This window comes from Strix uralensis, chromosome 1, assembly GCF_047716275.1.
Source record: "Strix uralensis isolate ZFMK-TIS-50842 chromosome 1, bStrUra1, whole genome shotgun sequence".
NCBI classification, from domain to species: domain Eukaryota; kingdom Metazoa; phylum Chordata; class Aves; order Strigiformes; family Strigidae; genus Strix; species Strix uralensis.
In genome coordinates, this window is record NC_133972.1 from 47,546,103 (window position 1) to 47,562,961 (window position 16,859).

General features: G+C 40.0%; 1 protein-coding gene across 1 annotated transcript in view; it reads right to left on the reverse strand.

The window, feature by feature from the left end:
• Positions 1-2,342: 2,342 nt before the first annotated feature.
• The window catches only part of ADAM22 (ADAM metallopeptidase domain 22), a 145,902-nt gene continuing 131,385 nt past the window's right edge, over positions 2,343-16,859 (reverse strand). The window contains exons 31-32 of the mRNA XM_074864897.1: positions 10,690-10,813; positions 2,343-9,414 (exon numbers count right to left, since the gene is read on the reverse strand). Of these exons, the coding sequence (XP_074720998.1) occupies positions 9,394-9,414; positions 10,690-10,813 (145 nt within the window). The 3' untranslated portion in view covers positions 2,343-9,393. The remainder of the gene's footprint in view (positions 9,415-10,689; positions 10,814-16,859) is intronic.

Here is a 16,859-nt window from a genome sequence, read left to right on the forward strand (position 1 = left end):
GTGTTCTTTTGCTAGTCTTGCAAATGCAAAGAATGGTAAGAGGAGTATATTTCTTATATTAGTGGTTTAGAGCACTTTTGGGGAGGAACCTTTGTACTAAAGAATGAAAGCAAAACCATACGGTGTGTGTATACATAGATGCCTATGTGTGTATGTTACTGGCAAACAACAGAAATAATCCTCAAAGCAGAAATCTTGCTTGAAGACACTATTTTATACCCTAGCTTGCTAAGAATACTGTAAAATTCAGGTCTGGAGTTTCTGGGCTGTAAATTCAAAGCTGGCTGGTCTCACCCAAAGAAGCAACTAGTACTTACTACTGAAACTCAGAGTCCTTTGTATATCACTTCTAGTTTCATTTTGGAAGCTACTTTCTGCCCTCAAAAATGAATTTTAAAGGCATAGACATGATTATACTTCCCCATTCTGATTATTGTACATGGTCCTGTTGCACATAAAGTTGGGAAAAAGACATGGGATGCTACGGAAAAGCACTTCTAACATAATGACCAAAGTCCATAAAGGTTTGTGCTGTAGCCAATATGAGTTCTGGTGCTGTTCAAAACTTTGATAGCTGACAGGGTTAGTAAGGGTATAAAGCAAAGGCTGTTCTTCTTGTAGGGTTTTGATTATTCCATTTTGCATAAATACAATACTCATCCTTAGACTGTTAATTTTACCCTAAAGCTGATGAGACATCTTTACCAAAATGCTCATTACCCACTCAACTTTTCTCTTATACTTTTGTTTAATTGTATTTCTGGTCTTGTACTGGGTTTGGCTGGGATGGAATTTTCTTTATAGCAGCTCATAGGCTGCTGTGTTTTAGATTTGTGACTAAACCAGCATTGATTACATGAGTGTTTCAGCTGTTGCTGAGCAGTGCTTGCACAGCATCAAGGGCTCCATTTCTTACTGTGCCCAGTGAGTAGGCTGAGGGTGGGCAAGAGGCTGGGAGGGAACACGCAATGGACCAAGGGGGGAGTCTACACTAAGGTCGTGCTCAGCAACAGACCTGGGACAGGGGTGGGCAAGTCTCCAAAGCAGGTGTTGCCTGGGGACTGGTTGGGCATTGGGCTGCTGGTGGGAGGTGCTGTGTGAGTGCCTGTGCGGGGTTTTTTTCCCCCCACTTTTTTTTCCTTCACTTACCAAGCTGTTTTACCTCGTTCTGCAATTTTTTTTTGCTTTTGCTCTTCCAATTCTCTACCTATCACAGGCCCAAAACTACTAATGAAAGAAAACATCAGACGATAATGAACATAACATTCTTGTAGATAATTTACTAAATGATCTGACACCTCCCCCCCTGCAGTTCCACACTCCTATACAGGTGTGAAGTTATGCAATAAATAAATCATGAGAATTATTGCCAAAATAATATGTGGTATTAAAATTGCACCTACAAATAAAAGCTTGGCTTGCATACTTTTTTTTACTTTTTTTTTAATGAGAGGCGTAACAGTTGCCTGGAGCAAGGAAAGAAGAGGACCAATAACAAACACACTTAAGTTTGTCTCTATTTTCACAGGCTGAATTACTGGTTTAGCACCAACTAGCTACTGGGTAGTGAAATGGTGTGAGAACAAGAAGTGTGAACCAATAGGGTTTTCTTCAGGGATCTTGTTGTAATCACAAAACAGAGAAAACTGTAAAACAAATTGCTCCAAAACCAGGAATAAATTCTAGCTCACCCAAGAAAGAATTGCTTTTTGTTCTCCATAAGCGTTTAAAAAATCCATGGTATTCACAGGGAACGATCGGATACATCATCTTTCATCTTTAGACATAAACTAAGAAACACTAAGGAGTGCCTACAGAATCTGCTGTCATATAACTAAAGAAACCCACTCGAAAACAATGTAAAACCTGAAACCTGTGTAAAAGTTGCTTTCCTATTAAGAGTAGATTCAGTAAGTGATCTGAATGCCTAAGTTACCTGCTTTAGAGTAACAGCTACCTATAACTCAGAATTAAGGGCTTCTCTTTCCCACAAGGCATATTGGGAAGGATGCTTATATGATACTAAGTGGGGTGATCGCTCTTGACCTTTGTGCAAACAACTGGGCATGGTTTAGAGTGTAGATTTTTTTCTAGGTTTCCTTCAGACATGCTAAGGAACAGGAATTTTAGATTTGCCTTGAGAACAGTAGAACTTTAAGACAATGATTGGGAAGCTCACAGGATCATTGTCAACCCTGGAATTTGAAAAATTACTCTGTGTTCTACTATTAGCCATTAGCCTTTTTTTTCCCATGTGTGTAGCATCTTTTTTTTTACAGAGACGCATAAAACAGGAAGTGCTAAATATAAGGACTTCTGAGAACAAAATACACACAACAGTCTTTGTCATTGAAAGTCACTTTACTGATGTTACAATATGTTAGTAACATTGAAAACCACAGGCATTTGTATTAAATACTCTCATAGAAGTGGATACTGTGATGCTGTTATTAAAAGTGAGCAGGAATTTAGAACCCCAAATTACAATGATTTCATTTATAAAAAGCAACATTTTGTTTAGCTACATGAAAGCCAGATTCATTCAACAGCCCAATGCCTGTAATGTTTATGACAAAAATATCACACTCAAAGCTAGAAAGTCATAAATTGTGATGCTTCATTTTGGTGTTTGTCAAAATCTTATGTTTTTACTACATCAGGCATGTTCTTTAAAGGCTTTTACCTAGCAAAGACAACAATATGGTATAGATTGGTTGCTTTTGCTAATACTAGCCCAGCCCCAGTGGTGAAACACGATTCTCCTTGCCTCTCTAAATGTTTTACCAAGACGGGCTAGTATGAGTGAAAAAACAGATAGCTTTTTTTACAGCAATGCTGAAGATAAACATTAGCACAAAATGAAGCTGGCAGAGCCAATTGGTATATATCACCCCAAAAGCTTTGCTGAAAGAACTGGTCATACTGTAAATAGTGTTTTCTCCAGCGGATTAAAAATTCTGTAATGCTTTGCTATTCTGAAAAAAATATTTTGCATTTATGCAACAATAAAAATAAGTACTGTATTCTATATAAAACACTACCTATTGTATATATCTTTACCCTTAAGAAAAGAAAAAAATCAGGTTATATATTCACAGTTTGAGTATGTTCTGGACTGTATTTCCAAGCATAAAATACGCAGAGTCTCTACACAGGCAGTGAGCAGGAGTCCTTGTACCAATAACCAAAATAAATCAGCATTTACTGTTATACAGAGCCTTACAATATTGCATCATTAGCTCCTAGCACCACTATACTTACAAGGTCAGTCAGGCCTATATACAGAATTTCTAACATGGTTGTAAAAAATAGATTTTCCATGCTAAAGTTAGAATATGTAAGGTCTTAAGGCCTCAAAACTTTTTTTATTCAGAGGAATACAGAAACAGAAAAAAATTAGCTTGTTGCTTTGACATTTTATGCTCTAGTATTAAAAATAGTGTAAAACACCTATACTTCTCCCTTAGAGAATGTGGGGTTTTTTAAATGCTCTGCACTTGTTTTCCGCAATCTTCCTCATCTCATTCTGAGTTATATTGCAATTACGGCCTGTCTACATAGCAAAAGTTTTTAAACAGTTCAAAGCTGGCTTAGCTAAAGTAATTTTGAAACTGGTGATTGGATTTTAGAGAACTAAAACCACCAGACGGTGAGCCAACATTGAAGTCAGGTACAAAGTTTCTCAAGTGTGAGCAAATGACCACATTTCTATGTTCTGAACCTATTTTTACTGCTTGTTTTGGTCACTGAGCTGAGATAGCGTATTAGCATTGACTGTTGTAGTGCTTCTCTAAATAGAAAACTGCTGTGGAATGACAAGATACCACGTGCTGGGTGTATGAGCTACTGTTTCCAAAGCTTTAGTTTATATCAGCATCCATACCCGAGGCACCAGAAATGTTTTTCATGAGCTGACTTGGAGAATACTCAGGTCGAAGGAGTTTTTTTAGTGTAGATGATAGAAATTATTACTTCCTGTTTCTGGTGAAATCACACTTCAAAGAGTCCTATCTGCATTGCAGGTACATCTACACAGTCAGTTTCACCGTTTACTTTTTTTCTGCTCTGTTAGGATAATAGTTACATGCACACAGGAAGGTTATGCCACCATGCAGTCAGAGGATGACAAGCTGTACGTATGTGTGCAATTCATTCATATTTGTCTTCAGGAAGTCTGATCAAAGTCAAATCCCATACTGATAAATGTCATATGCTTTGGAAGCCATGCAAATAGTGGGTCATCAGCTCAGCAGTCTGATGGATAATCCATTCTGGCCAAAAAACTGGCTTCAGAGGAGACCAGGATTCTAAAGCTCTTAAAAATGAGGTAAATAACCTCACATTGTGGTCGATAACAGTGGCCCAAACAGTCTGCTAATGATACTCAAGTAACTTAGAGAAAGAAATGGATGATCTTCAGACTTGGAGCAAGAGAAATAGGACACAGCACAGCTTTTAGGTTCACAGACCCAGTGATTAAAGAGGCTTAGCCTTCAACAGTGCTAGAGGGTGAGAAAGACATTGGATGGCTGAGCCACCAAATGGTTTTATGGGTTGTTGTGGTTTAACCCCAGCCGGCAACTAAGCACCACGGAGCCACGCACTCACTCCCCCTGCAGCGGGATGGGGGAACAGAACTGGAAGGGTTAAAGTGAGAAAACTCATGGGTTGAGATAAGAACAGTTTTAATAATTGAAATAAAATAATAATAGTAATGATAATAGTAATTATAATAATAGAAATTGTAATGAAAAGGGAAATAACAGGGATAAATAAAATCCAGGACAGACAAATGATGCAAATGAAAACAATTGCTCACCACCAACTGACTGTTGCCCAGACAGTCCCCGAGCAGTGGCCCCCTGCCAAACTTCCCCCTACTTTTATTGCTGAGCATGACATCATATGGTGTGGTATACCCCTTTGGTCAGTTGGGGTCAGCTGTCCCAGCTGTGTCCCCTCCAAACAACTCGTGCACCCCCAGCCTGCTCGCTGGTGGGGTGAGGTGAGGAGCAGAAAAGGCCTTGACACTGTGTAAGCACTGCCCAGCAATAGCTAAAACATCCCTGTGTAATCAATGCTGTTTCCAGCACAAATCCAAAACACAGCCCCATACCAGCTACTATGGAGAAAATTAACTCTACCCCAGCCAAAACCAGCACACACCAGTGCAAACTGCACATGCGACATGAGGCACTGGAAAGACCCTATCCAGGACATTGTGTGGAAAGGTGATCAACTTAGCAGCTTTCTGATCTTAGCCAATTAACACAAGAGGCTGTTAGTGGATGTAATTATCATTCATGGAAATGTTTTTTCAGTAGGAGTGGAAAGGGGCTGGAAGAGAATAGAGTTTGCTGGTTTACACTGCAGTGTAATAATTTTGCTTACAACAGCTAGGTACGGGATTCGATGACAGAGCAAGTCCTAAGAGCTAACTCGTTATCCCATAGGACTATGGAATCTCATCAGTCTTTCATCTATCCATTAATGAATTCATTAATGAAATGACTGCAAATATAAATGAGGACTTCAGTACAGTATCTACTGACACAGTTTCTCTCTGATTTTAATTCAGGCTATAGCTCAAAGGTCCATTTGTTCATTAGCACAACAAAATTATCTAATGAGTGCATCAGCTTAGCAGGTTCAACATCTTATAAATCAAGAACTCTTAAATCATTTGGAAGTAGCTATCCTCAAAGTCCAGTCACACTTCAAATCAGGTAACCAGCACGTAGTGACTTAAGTTCACAAATTAAGCAAAGATAGGCTGTATAAAATTAACAACCTCCTTAAAACTCTTATTTAAATATAACAATACTATATGTAAATTATCAATCACAACCATGTCTGGTATATTGCCTGAGTATATTCACCAAAAGTCTACAGTATGGATTACTGAAATTCTTATGTCAACAAATTCAGAATTAGCAGGTAAATTTTTACTTGTTAAACTGTGGCATCACTGTGCAGCATTATTATTTGGACACAATCTCTATTTTCCAGTCTCCACCAGTTTGTCATATTAATTTTATTTTAAATTATACAAGATTCTTCTCCCACATTGAAACATAACACTAACTTAAGTATAGCTCATCCTGGAGGTCCTATGTTCGTATGGAGTTACTTCTGTTTGAGAAGAACTGATAACCTCCCCACTTCAACAGGCATCTACAGCATAGCTGGAAATAACTAGTTCATTTATTAAAATAAAAATCAAAATAAAAGCATGAGTCTCAGTGAGTCAAAATGACTGAACTATCCTACTGACAATACAAGTACTCTGTTTTAGACTGGATGAGGTATTATGCGACAATTTATATTGCTATTGCCAGTGTAACTACAGTGGATAAAAATATTTGCAGTCTTCAAAGTTATTAATCTGGCAACTTTCCACATTACACACTACATTTTAAAAGTAGGAACCCACAGAATGTAAGCAAACAACTTCTCTCTTTGACCTTCATTGGCTTTGGAGGCTCACACAGCCCTGCCAGTTCAGGTTTTGTGCAGTGACAAGGCCTCCAAGTTACCAGCCTGATGCAAAATTATCTGCAGAAGAATTCTGCAAAAACCCAAGTCCTGTGATGTTCTCACTCTAGACCATCAAAGTGAAAGTAAATATTTATTTAACTTAAACTTAGTGCTCATAATTAGACTTCCAGTCACTATATATCTCCAAATGTGAAAGTGACTGTTAAAAGTTACACTGCACACATAAGTGTATCATCATATGCCACAAATGAATTATACCAAAACAAGAGAGAAGCTGAAAGTACATACCACATTGAAAATACAGTCAGGAGAGCCATTTGTTTGCAGAACAAGAAGCTATGAACATTACACAACCAACCAGTATGTTATATCCAGTTCTGTCTGCCAAATCTTGCTGCTTCTTGATAAGGCAAAATCAAAAGGGAAGAGTAAACAGTGGTAAACATAAAATATGCACAAAAATCTAACAGGATTATTCAAAATTACATGCCAGCTTGTATCCAAAGTACCATAAAAGGCACATGATGAACAGTCCGGTTACTAAAGACAAGATACTAATACGGAAGGGAAAAACAGCTTCCAGGCAATAGAGTAACACAGTGGCTACTGGGTTAACATGATGTGCTAATGTGGGTGAACTCCTTGAGGGTCCTGCTCTAAGTCCAGTGAAATCAGTAAAACACATACTGATTTCAAGTGATTATGGCTCAGACCCTAATTTCATGAGCTACACGCTACCAATTATCTTTAATCCAGCTACCTACACTCAAAGTAAATCTTTGCAAAAAACATTCTTCAGTGCTGACGGATATTTACTCTTCACAAAAGTGCAGAATCTTTTCCCAAAACAATTATAAGTGACTGGCTCCTTTCAGATGGTCTGTCTGCATCCACTTGCACTCACTCATATTTGTCTTTCTCCAAAATACTTACCAGAACCTGTCAACTGTGAAGGAAAATCATTTGAATGCCAAGGCCAATATTTTGTCATAATCCAACATACAGCCTAATCATAAAATATAGTGCTTTTAAAAATCTTACATACTTTACAGTTGCTGACATCTTTAAACATCTCTTAATTTAATCTTACATATATTTGACTTTATTGAGAGACTTAAAAAAATATATCAAAAGGCTGCAAGTGTTGGGTTCACTTATTAAAGGAAATACATGAAAGAGGTAGAAGATTCAGAAACACCGCAGATGTTCCTATTACAATAATATCTAATTGATCATACGGCTGTTGGGCAAGGTATTCAACTGCACCGCACAGAATCGGGTGTTTTATTCTGCAATAGTACTACCTGACGCTAATAATTAGTCAATTTTGGAAAGCTGGTGAATTATAAACTGATTTAATATGGTCCAGTTTCTTACTGAGTGGTAATTCCCAATCAAAAGACATTAGTTTTACAACAACCTTTAGAAGTCACGGGTGTTAGAAATCTAACCATTCACTGATACACAAGATTAACATCTCCAAGATAAAGGGTTTGTTCCCTCCCACCCCAGATTTTTAGGCTAAAATCACTTGTACTCAGCTTAATACCCCAAAAAATTGTCAAGTGGGCTTCAGGGGCAGCAAACATAGCATTCAAGCGCATGATAAAGGCGATTCCAGTAACAAATAAAAATTAAAAGACAGCAATGAAACTGACCGCTTGCCCAGCATTGTTATTATCTAGTGCAGTGAAATCCTTATGCTTCTCCTAAGGTACACCTTGCTATCTAAAACAGTGTCTGAAATGCTCTATCAAAAATACACAGCAACTCTCACCAGAAGGACTTCACATCACCACATCCTGAATTGTCTAGAAGTATTCCCAAAGGACCAGTAAGTTTGGGCTGCACATTACTTAAATACTCTGCTGTCTGCCAAATCATTCTTGATTACGCCTGTGAGAGGATACACTGGTCATCTCACTGAACAACGTATTTTGGCTGCTTCCTCTTACAGTGATTTAAGACAAAGTGCTGCTGTACTGGTTTCTGCAGTCTACCATACAACTGAGATCGTCAAGACAGTATAAGATACTGAAAAGATAGTACAGATTTTGGTCAAACACCAGTTTCTGAGAGACACAGTTTTACAGTACTGTACTTTCTGTATTTCCAAAGTTGTCTGCTCATAATATTAGAAAATTTGAAGTGTGATGATGTTAGTCATGACTGTTTCTTTAGGCATTTGGCAAAATACACTTATGTATAACTGCTATTTTTGACATTATCAAATGTTTACATATATACAATCCGTATACTGAGATTATAAACACGTTAGGTAAAAAAAAAAGATATAATCCTTGTTTGTTTGACGTTTGTGTCAAATAGTTGCCTTTCAAAGCTTGAAATCCTGTCACAAAAAAATCCTATATTTCTTACTCCTGCATGCTAATTTCTACTACAGTATGTTGTTTATCCCTTACATGTGGAAAGTAAAGAACACGAGGTTCATGCATACAGCATACAAGTTTACATCAGCTGGGCTCTCCGGGAGGCGTGTTCCCAGTTCCACTCTGGTCTGACTTGGGACTGCACTAAACCAGAGAAAAACCTCTCTTATGCGGGACTGGCAAATGGACTGCAGTTGGGATTCTAGGTAAGTGTATCTGTCATCATGCGGAATAGCCTTGTCACGTCCGGGCTAATTATCCCCTGTTAATTTATGATTTTGGTTGTTCATCAAATCCATAAAATACTAGTCAACAAAAAAGAAAGAAAAAAAAGGCTGCTTTTTTCCCTTCCAGAGGCGAGAAGGTTCTCACTGTGATCACGGGCATCTCTGTTGATCTTTCGAATTGTCTGAAGAGCAGATGAATGTGCAATGACTCAGAGATGCTGAGTGTCTATAAAATTCGAAGTAAACAGTTCTGATGTCACCCCAGGAAAACAGTGCAGCTAAATGGACGTCTCCCATAGCTGGAGAGGGGGAAAAGGAACACAAAGACACACTGAGCACCAAGATAAAACAGGCTGTTACCCAAACAGTGTGAGGAGCTTGTTTGGGGAACTGCATCTACGTCACTTGGGTCACAAAGGCTACGCTCTTGGTCTCCTCCCAGCCTCTGGTGAGTATCTGTTCAGACCACAAAGTCAGCAGCCTCAAGCATTTCAGCATGACTTGCAGCCAGCACAGTAAATGTCCACGGCTGGGAGTGTGGAGAGTTTGAAGGAAAAATGTCCATGTGGCATCAACTTTGTATTAGACAGCTTTTACCTTACAGTTACGCTAACTAACATTAGTGTAATTTCCCATTCTCTTCTGCCTAACTCTGCTCAGGGCAGCATGAATTTCTGCTGTGGGTTTGAGCTGGTGCTGAGGCAGCTCCAGGGCTGAAAAACGTCACTGCAGCCCTTCCTCCAAGCTGCTCTGCTCACATGTGCCTGGGAGACCCTGTGCTGCCCCTCACACAACTTTCTGCCCCAAGCAGGATGTGGGGGTAGCAGCATGCAGGTCCTCTCAGCAGCGCTTTGCTCCTGTTTTGTCTTGGAAAAAAAGGACAGAGAGCAGAGATGGGAATCTCATTTGCATCAGGAACATGAACTAAAGCTACCACAAGTAAAACTTCTAAAGTAAATTTCAGAGTTTTTTTGCTCATTCAAATATCTGCTATGTCTGATTCATACAAAAGAAGCAATGGCAGCATTGCAAAAGAAGTCTTTTGGCAGCAGCTGGAAATCTCTCCCTGTGGAGCAGCATCACGATCCACAGCACCCACAGCACATTCCAGTGGTTCCTGCCTACCCTGGGGGGCCGGGGTGGGCTCGGGGCATGCGGCAGCAAAGTCTCTCCAGGTCTTCGAGGGCTTGATACAAGCCCTACACATCCTCCTTAACTGCGACGTAGTTACCTTTCCATAAAGCTGGAAAGCAGCTATCTCCCAGTGCAAGTGAGAGCTGCCAGCTGTGTCAGCCCCCCCCCATTTCAGGCACACTCCCAGCCTGAAATAAGACAACTAGTAAAATCTGGCCTTCAGGGCAAGTTTAAGAGCAACCTGAACGGATATCTGTAAACACAGCTACGGAGGCTGCCAGAGGCTCAGCCTTCAGCAGCTTCTGGTGTTAAGGGTACAAAGGAAATGCCACTGCTGCTCTCATCGTTAGCCCAAGATGCTGGTCTGTCATGCTTTCCTTTTGCAAAACTACCAGTAAATGAAGTCACTGATGAAATGCACAGAGAAGAGGGACACGTACCCTGGCACTTTGCCTGTTGGCTTTTTTCTCCTCGTCAGGAAGTGGTGGCATCGGGTAAGGGTATTTTCTGCTGGAAGCAATAGATCCAGTGGATGAAGATGGAGACTTTGCAGGAGACAGTGTCCTGAGATGTTGAAACACACAAAATAAATGTGATGTCTTCGGGTCCTAGCACTGCAACAGCAACTGCCATTACTCTGAAGCTTGGTTCAGAACCAAGTATATAGCTTATTATTAGCTCAGTATCGGGGGGGATAAAGTTGTTTGATCAGTAGTCTAATAATTTAATTATATCAATAAAGGTATTTATAGCTTTCAGGAACACTGCAAGAAAAAATAAAATTTTCTACTTCTTATTAGAATTGTATTGCATAACAAAAACGGTTTCTTAAGCTGCTTTATATGGTGCTATAATTAATCATTATAAAATTACAAACCAAATCTGCAATTGAATTAAATACAGAACTAAAAGACAGACATAGCATTATGAAGCCTAAATAGAAACAGTGATTCTATAAATACAAGCTGAACAATGTCTTCTGCCAGTGACTAAATGGCAATTATCAGTGTCTTTATATGTACCTTACACATCTGCTATATCGATACAAACATAGCAAATAAATCTATTATTTTATAACACATTAATTTACACAAATGCATGCACTTGGAGGCCAAACTGTTAGTTGTGAAGTAACGAAGGCATATACAAAGTGCTAATAACAAATTATTAGACATGCAAGCATCATACAGTGCATATTGTTCCAGCCAAAGAAAGAGTCTGATGAGAATATACAAAAATGGACTGATTAGTCAATGGCAATCAGCATTTCTGTACAAGGTGAGTAGAGTAAGCAGGAGCAAGTAAATGTTTGTATCACATGAAAGGCATTCTTTTCATGTCAATAAGGCAGCAGCACATTATTGACTGAAATTTTATACCCAAGGAAAACTCTTATGCTTCTGTTTTGAGATTCTGCACTTTTCCCACTTGAGAGGTTCCTATCAGGCTTTAAATCTGGGCAGAATAAAAGGGAAAAAAGGACTCAAAGTAGAAAAACAGAGCTACGCTGACCTTCTTGTTCTGTTTTGCAGACTGAGGGTATTTTTCAAAGGAAGCCTCCCACTAGTGGGAGCATCACCCAGACCCTCCCTGTGTACTGCTGCCTACTATTTTCTGAACTTAATGCATCCCTGAAGATGGAAGGGTTCCCTCAGTTTCTGCAGACAGGTCTTCCAAGCCCCTCAAATGCAGCAGAGGGCTACATGTTGTGGCTGTAGACCCCAGTGATGAGCACCATCACTGATACCAAGGAGCCACAAGAACCACCCCTGGCAGACAGCACCACACCCCTGGCTCTGGGATTTGCAGGATCGGGTCCTTTCATCTAGAGAGGATTACACACAAGGCAGGGACTCTTTTACATCTGGAATTGTTTTGTATCTCTATTATCTAAATGACATTAATTTACCTTTAAATAATTATTCTTTTATTTTGGACTACTGTATCATTTTGTTGTGTCTGTAGCTCTCTACAACAGCACACTCTCTTGTCTCCCATACAAACAATGATTGATGGTAGCCACAAGCAACAAGGTGTCAATGGAAATTATGTGGTGACAGCTCTCCAATCTGGCTCACAATGCTCTAATGCCTCATGCTGTAGCCTCTAAGTTCAACAGCCCTTAAAAGATTTTGGTTGGTACAACTGTCCAAACACTGAAGAGTACATCTTTAGCACACGCACTTTGATCACCCATCAAGATGAACTGGACATACATAAATGTTTTCAGGAATACATAAAATTTCAGGAAAATTTTAAACAGCTACTGCAGTATAAAACAAAGAATTCATATGTCCAGCACCACAGATCTGGGCACCAAACTGCACATGCAACAAAACAGGTTATTTATTTTTTTTAAATCCAAGGAAAGGTTCGCAGCAGTGCCCTGCTGCTCACTACCTGTACAAGTCCTCTCATCTGTGCCCACACTTAGACTGATAAAGATCACTAATAAACTATTAGTGGATCTAGAATTAAAAAAATTAGGAGAAAGGGGGGAAGATAAGGAGAAGAGTTTTCACATATTATTACTAATTCACTTATTCACAAATGATCCCCCACAGGATATAAAATCTTCACCTTTAAATTTATAATGATGCACCTAGAGATTAGAAGCAAGGAACTGGGGGGTGTTAGATCTGACTTGGCAAGCCCTATTAGAAAGCTGTTTATATAGGTACCACAGCCAGGAGGTGGCACAGAGAATAAAGGCATCTTCCATCCCTTGCACCACAACCAGACACATAGCATCACCTCCTACACACCACAGGCTCTTCTCATGGGTTATTTTAGGCCACAGGAGAAGGCCATGGTGAGAGGGAAAGCCATGACCAATATACCTGTCCATCAGCCTAAGTAGGTGATCCTGGTAGAAGCAATAACCCCCGCAAGGATGGGGCATCTTGAACGTTTCCCTCTACAGCAGGTCCTCTGACCAGGATCCCTAGCTAAGCCTGTGGCCCGGTAGCTTTGCACCGTAACTCAAACACAATGCTGCCTTTTCAAAATATTTTGAAGCCCAGACCTCCAGTGTAGCTGCCTACATTTCTGATTTCTCAACCCCACTTCGTGTTGCCAGCTCACCTATGGTTTGCATGCCTAACTGATGCGCACATTGCTGCTGCATGTGCAAAGCTACAGCCAAATACATTGAGAATGCAGTTGCACACTTAAAAGAAATGACCTTGCCCTCCCCTCACAGGCCCTTGCCCCTTATTTTTGCTAAACAAGTTAGGCGCTGGTTTTTGTCATCTTTAGTGCCATCTACTGAGATTGTAAAAACACATCACTACTAAGCATATGCTCACAGATCTTAGGACATGTCTTGTGTGATAAGCATAGTTGTTTGAGGTGGTTTTGATCACTTTTCAGGTTCTGCCCTGCAATTGTGTATGTGCTGTGTATCCCAGATTTACATGTACTTTAAATGAGAAAGAGCCAGACATGACCTTTCTCATTTACAGGATGGAAGAAAGACAGCATTCAGGGACACTTGCGGGTAATGCTGGGGTTAAAGGTAGGCAAAACTTTGCAGTTTGGTCAAGAGTGGGATCCGTTTAGCTTTCACTGGGGTTTCAGTTCTCCCACTATCACATCAATTAGCTTTCATGCCAAATCTTGTTTCCAGCTGAAACTTTACAAAAAAATGGGAAAGCAGACTGAGTTGCAGACTGCATTCTGCCCTTACACACCATGACAGTTTCAGAGGTTTCACCACCAACCCCAAATAAAGCCATGCACCTCAACACACTGCAAGAATTCTAATTTCTGACCAGAAAGCAAGATGTAGTGGCTACTTCATGTCTGTCTTTCTGTCACTGAAGCTGAAACTAAGAGTGTGGGGAGACCATGCTGGGATTCACAACAAAACACTGTGGCAGCGGGAGGACATCTGCATGCGCTCTCCTGCAGCCAGGCGCCTGCCTGCTCTCCTTGCTTGTCACCTAAACAGGGAGAGTGTTGGCCCACAAAAGACAGTGACAAATGTGTCACCTGGTCACACAACTGAACGTCTTGCAACTTCAAATGTCATTTAGCTGAACTCAAGGCAGATGGCCCTGACAGATCTGAACTATTCATAAACTGTGGTTGATTCTGTTTCGTAGACTGAAATAATTTAATGAAATGCACTTAACATTCAACCTGGCAAAAACATTTCAAGCCCGAATGTAGATACTATCAGCCTAACCTGACATTTGCTGCCATAGGTTCAGCTCTCTGTAGGACATCATCAGCCTAAATAATCCTACATTAGGAAGTTGGGATCTTCTAAAAACACTGCTGTGGCTAAACACTTTAACAGTTTAAATGCAGTTCCTTTTAAAAACCACAGATGTGTGCAAGTTTCCTTAGAAAGTGCAGCAGCAGAGGGGAGGCCCAGCTCATGGCGGACTGCAGAAAAGGCAAAGGCTGTGGCTTGAGCCATCCACTTTAAGCACTGCACAGCAACGCCCCAGAAGCAGTCACTCAGATGCTTTAATGAACTCTTTTCCCTAACTCTTGAAATGAAATCCTGATCCTACTGATGTCAACAGGCATTTTTTTCATTGGCTGACAACAAGGACAATATTTTGCTGTGGTTGTAATGGGAGAAACCTTTTTTTTTTTTTCCCTTGAAGCATAGTCTAAAGCTGCCTCAGCAAGAGCGGGGAGGTAATGGCTGGTCACAGCCTTGGCCTCAGCTGGATGCTCAGAGGAAGGCAATGGACCTCACAGAGCAGCAGAGACAACTCTGGCTAATGGCCAGCTGAGGCAGAGCTGACAAGAGATCGAGGAAGAAAGCAAGAACACCAAAACACATAAAAAACAGGAGGGAAATGGATTGTTGTCTCCTGCCCTCCATGCTCTTTACCAATGCCTTTCTGATACGGGATGGCCATTTTCCCTCTGGGCATGCATCCTGGGTCTCCATCTAAAAAACCTGATTTCTTTGTAAACTATCTTTATACTTAAACAATTCCCAAGGAGTCTAAGTTACTGTAAATATTTGCATTAAATCAAATGTAGGCAGCTCAGTGCTTCAGAAAGTGCCTTCTAGTCTTTTTTGTCTATAATTACGTATAGGAATGCCACATTTTGGGATTCTGACAGTTCATTTTCTGATACTATCATGGCTCCTGAGCCTCTCAAGATTCAGTGAGGATTTCGAGTAATCCTTAACCATATTTCATAAGGTCACTCTGTGCAGTAGCCACTGTAATTGGCAGTAACAAAAGCAGTAGTATCACACTGGTAAAACAGCGTGCCTCCAGCAAAGCTGAAATCAGTGAAAGGTTTTCTGTCTGCATTTATTGCTGCAGCTATGCAGCTATGGCCTGGCACATAAAATTAAAATCTAGCCTAGACTTTAAGCAGTAAAATGAGATTCTTCTTTACAGATCTTATTTTCTTACAGAAAGGAATCCCACAGCTGGGAGCTTTCTGGCACCAGAGACACCAGCCACTATTATTATGATCATTAATAAAAAGTAATTATATAGAAATACCCATTAGGCTTGTAGACTAGGAAAAAAAATAAGTAGGACACCAGGTGTCAACGAGACAAATTTTGATTTATACAGGGATTTTTTAAGCTGCTGGAGAAAGTCATTGAGATGACGAATATCTTTATTTTCTGAAAATCTGCAGCATTCCTAGGAACTGTAGGAAGTGTTTTTGTCTTTTTTCCTGATTCTACTTCAACTCTACCTGCAACAACACCAGTCATCAACACATTATTCCTAAAACTATAGGGAGACAAGCAAAGCAGCAGTGTTACTTTCAGGATGTCTTTAAAAGAAATCAAAGATGATTAGCAACAAAAATACTACTCAGCTAATTATCTGGTGTAAATGTCTTATCCTGGGCTATGATACCTAAGACATAGTATCAGCTGCACAGCCTGACTTCAGCCTGACTTTTTGGTTTTGTTTTGTTCTTGAACCACTTCACAGGCTCAAAACCCAGCCATATGATGTTCACACACACCATTCTTAGGAACAATGTTTTCCAGTCCATGACAGATTAACCAAAATTGCACCTGAGTTTTGGGGAGCAACTGTTCAGTTCAACCTCTCATAAGCCCATGGCAACTCATCCCAGGAGAAGATTTGATCCTTTGCCTTCCATAATGTGCCTGCAGAATACTTCCCCGTGGTTACCTAAATTAATTAGGACATGCAGGTTTCTAAATACATTCTAGTTTCTCTCTCATTTCTAAAGTTACTGCTGTAGGCAGTCATTAGCAAGCTTCTATGGTGTAAAATTTTAATTTATGTTTCTTCTCTGATATACAGCCTTTAAAACTCACATGGGTCAGCTTAATCCTCATCTACATGCAAAACCTGCTTGGTTTATCTCAAATACAATTAGAAATGTGACTCATTCAGTGCAACAGTTGAAAACCCTCAGGGGTGGGGTATGTTCCCATCAATTTAATCTAGTTACTAAATCAAGATATACTGGTATTAAAAGATGAAAATCAAATTAACAGTATCCACACGGGAATTTAAACATGTTTAACTAAACCATTTAAAGTAACTTACTTTAAGCTAGTGCTATCTTCATATGCCATCAATGTCTTTGTTTATTTGGACCACAGGGCTTCTGATACAAATGCCCCGAAAGACAG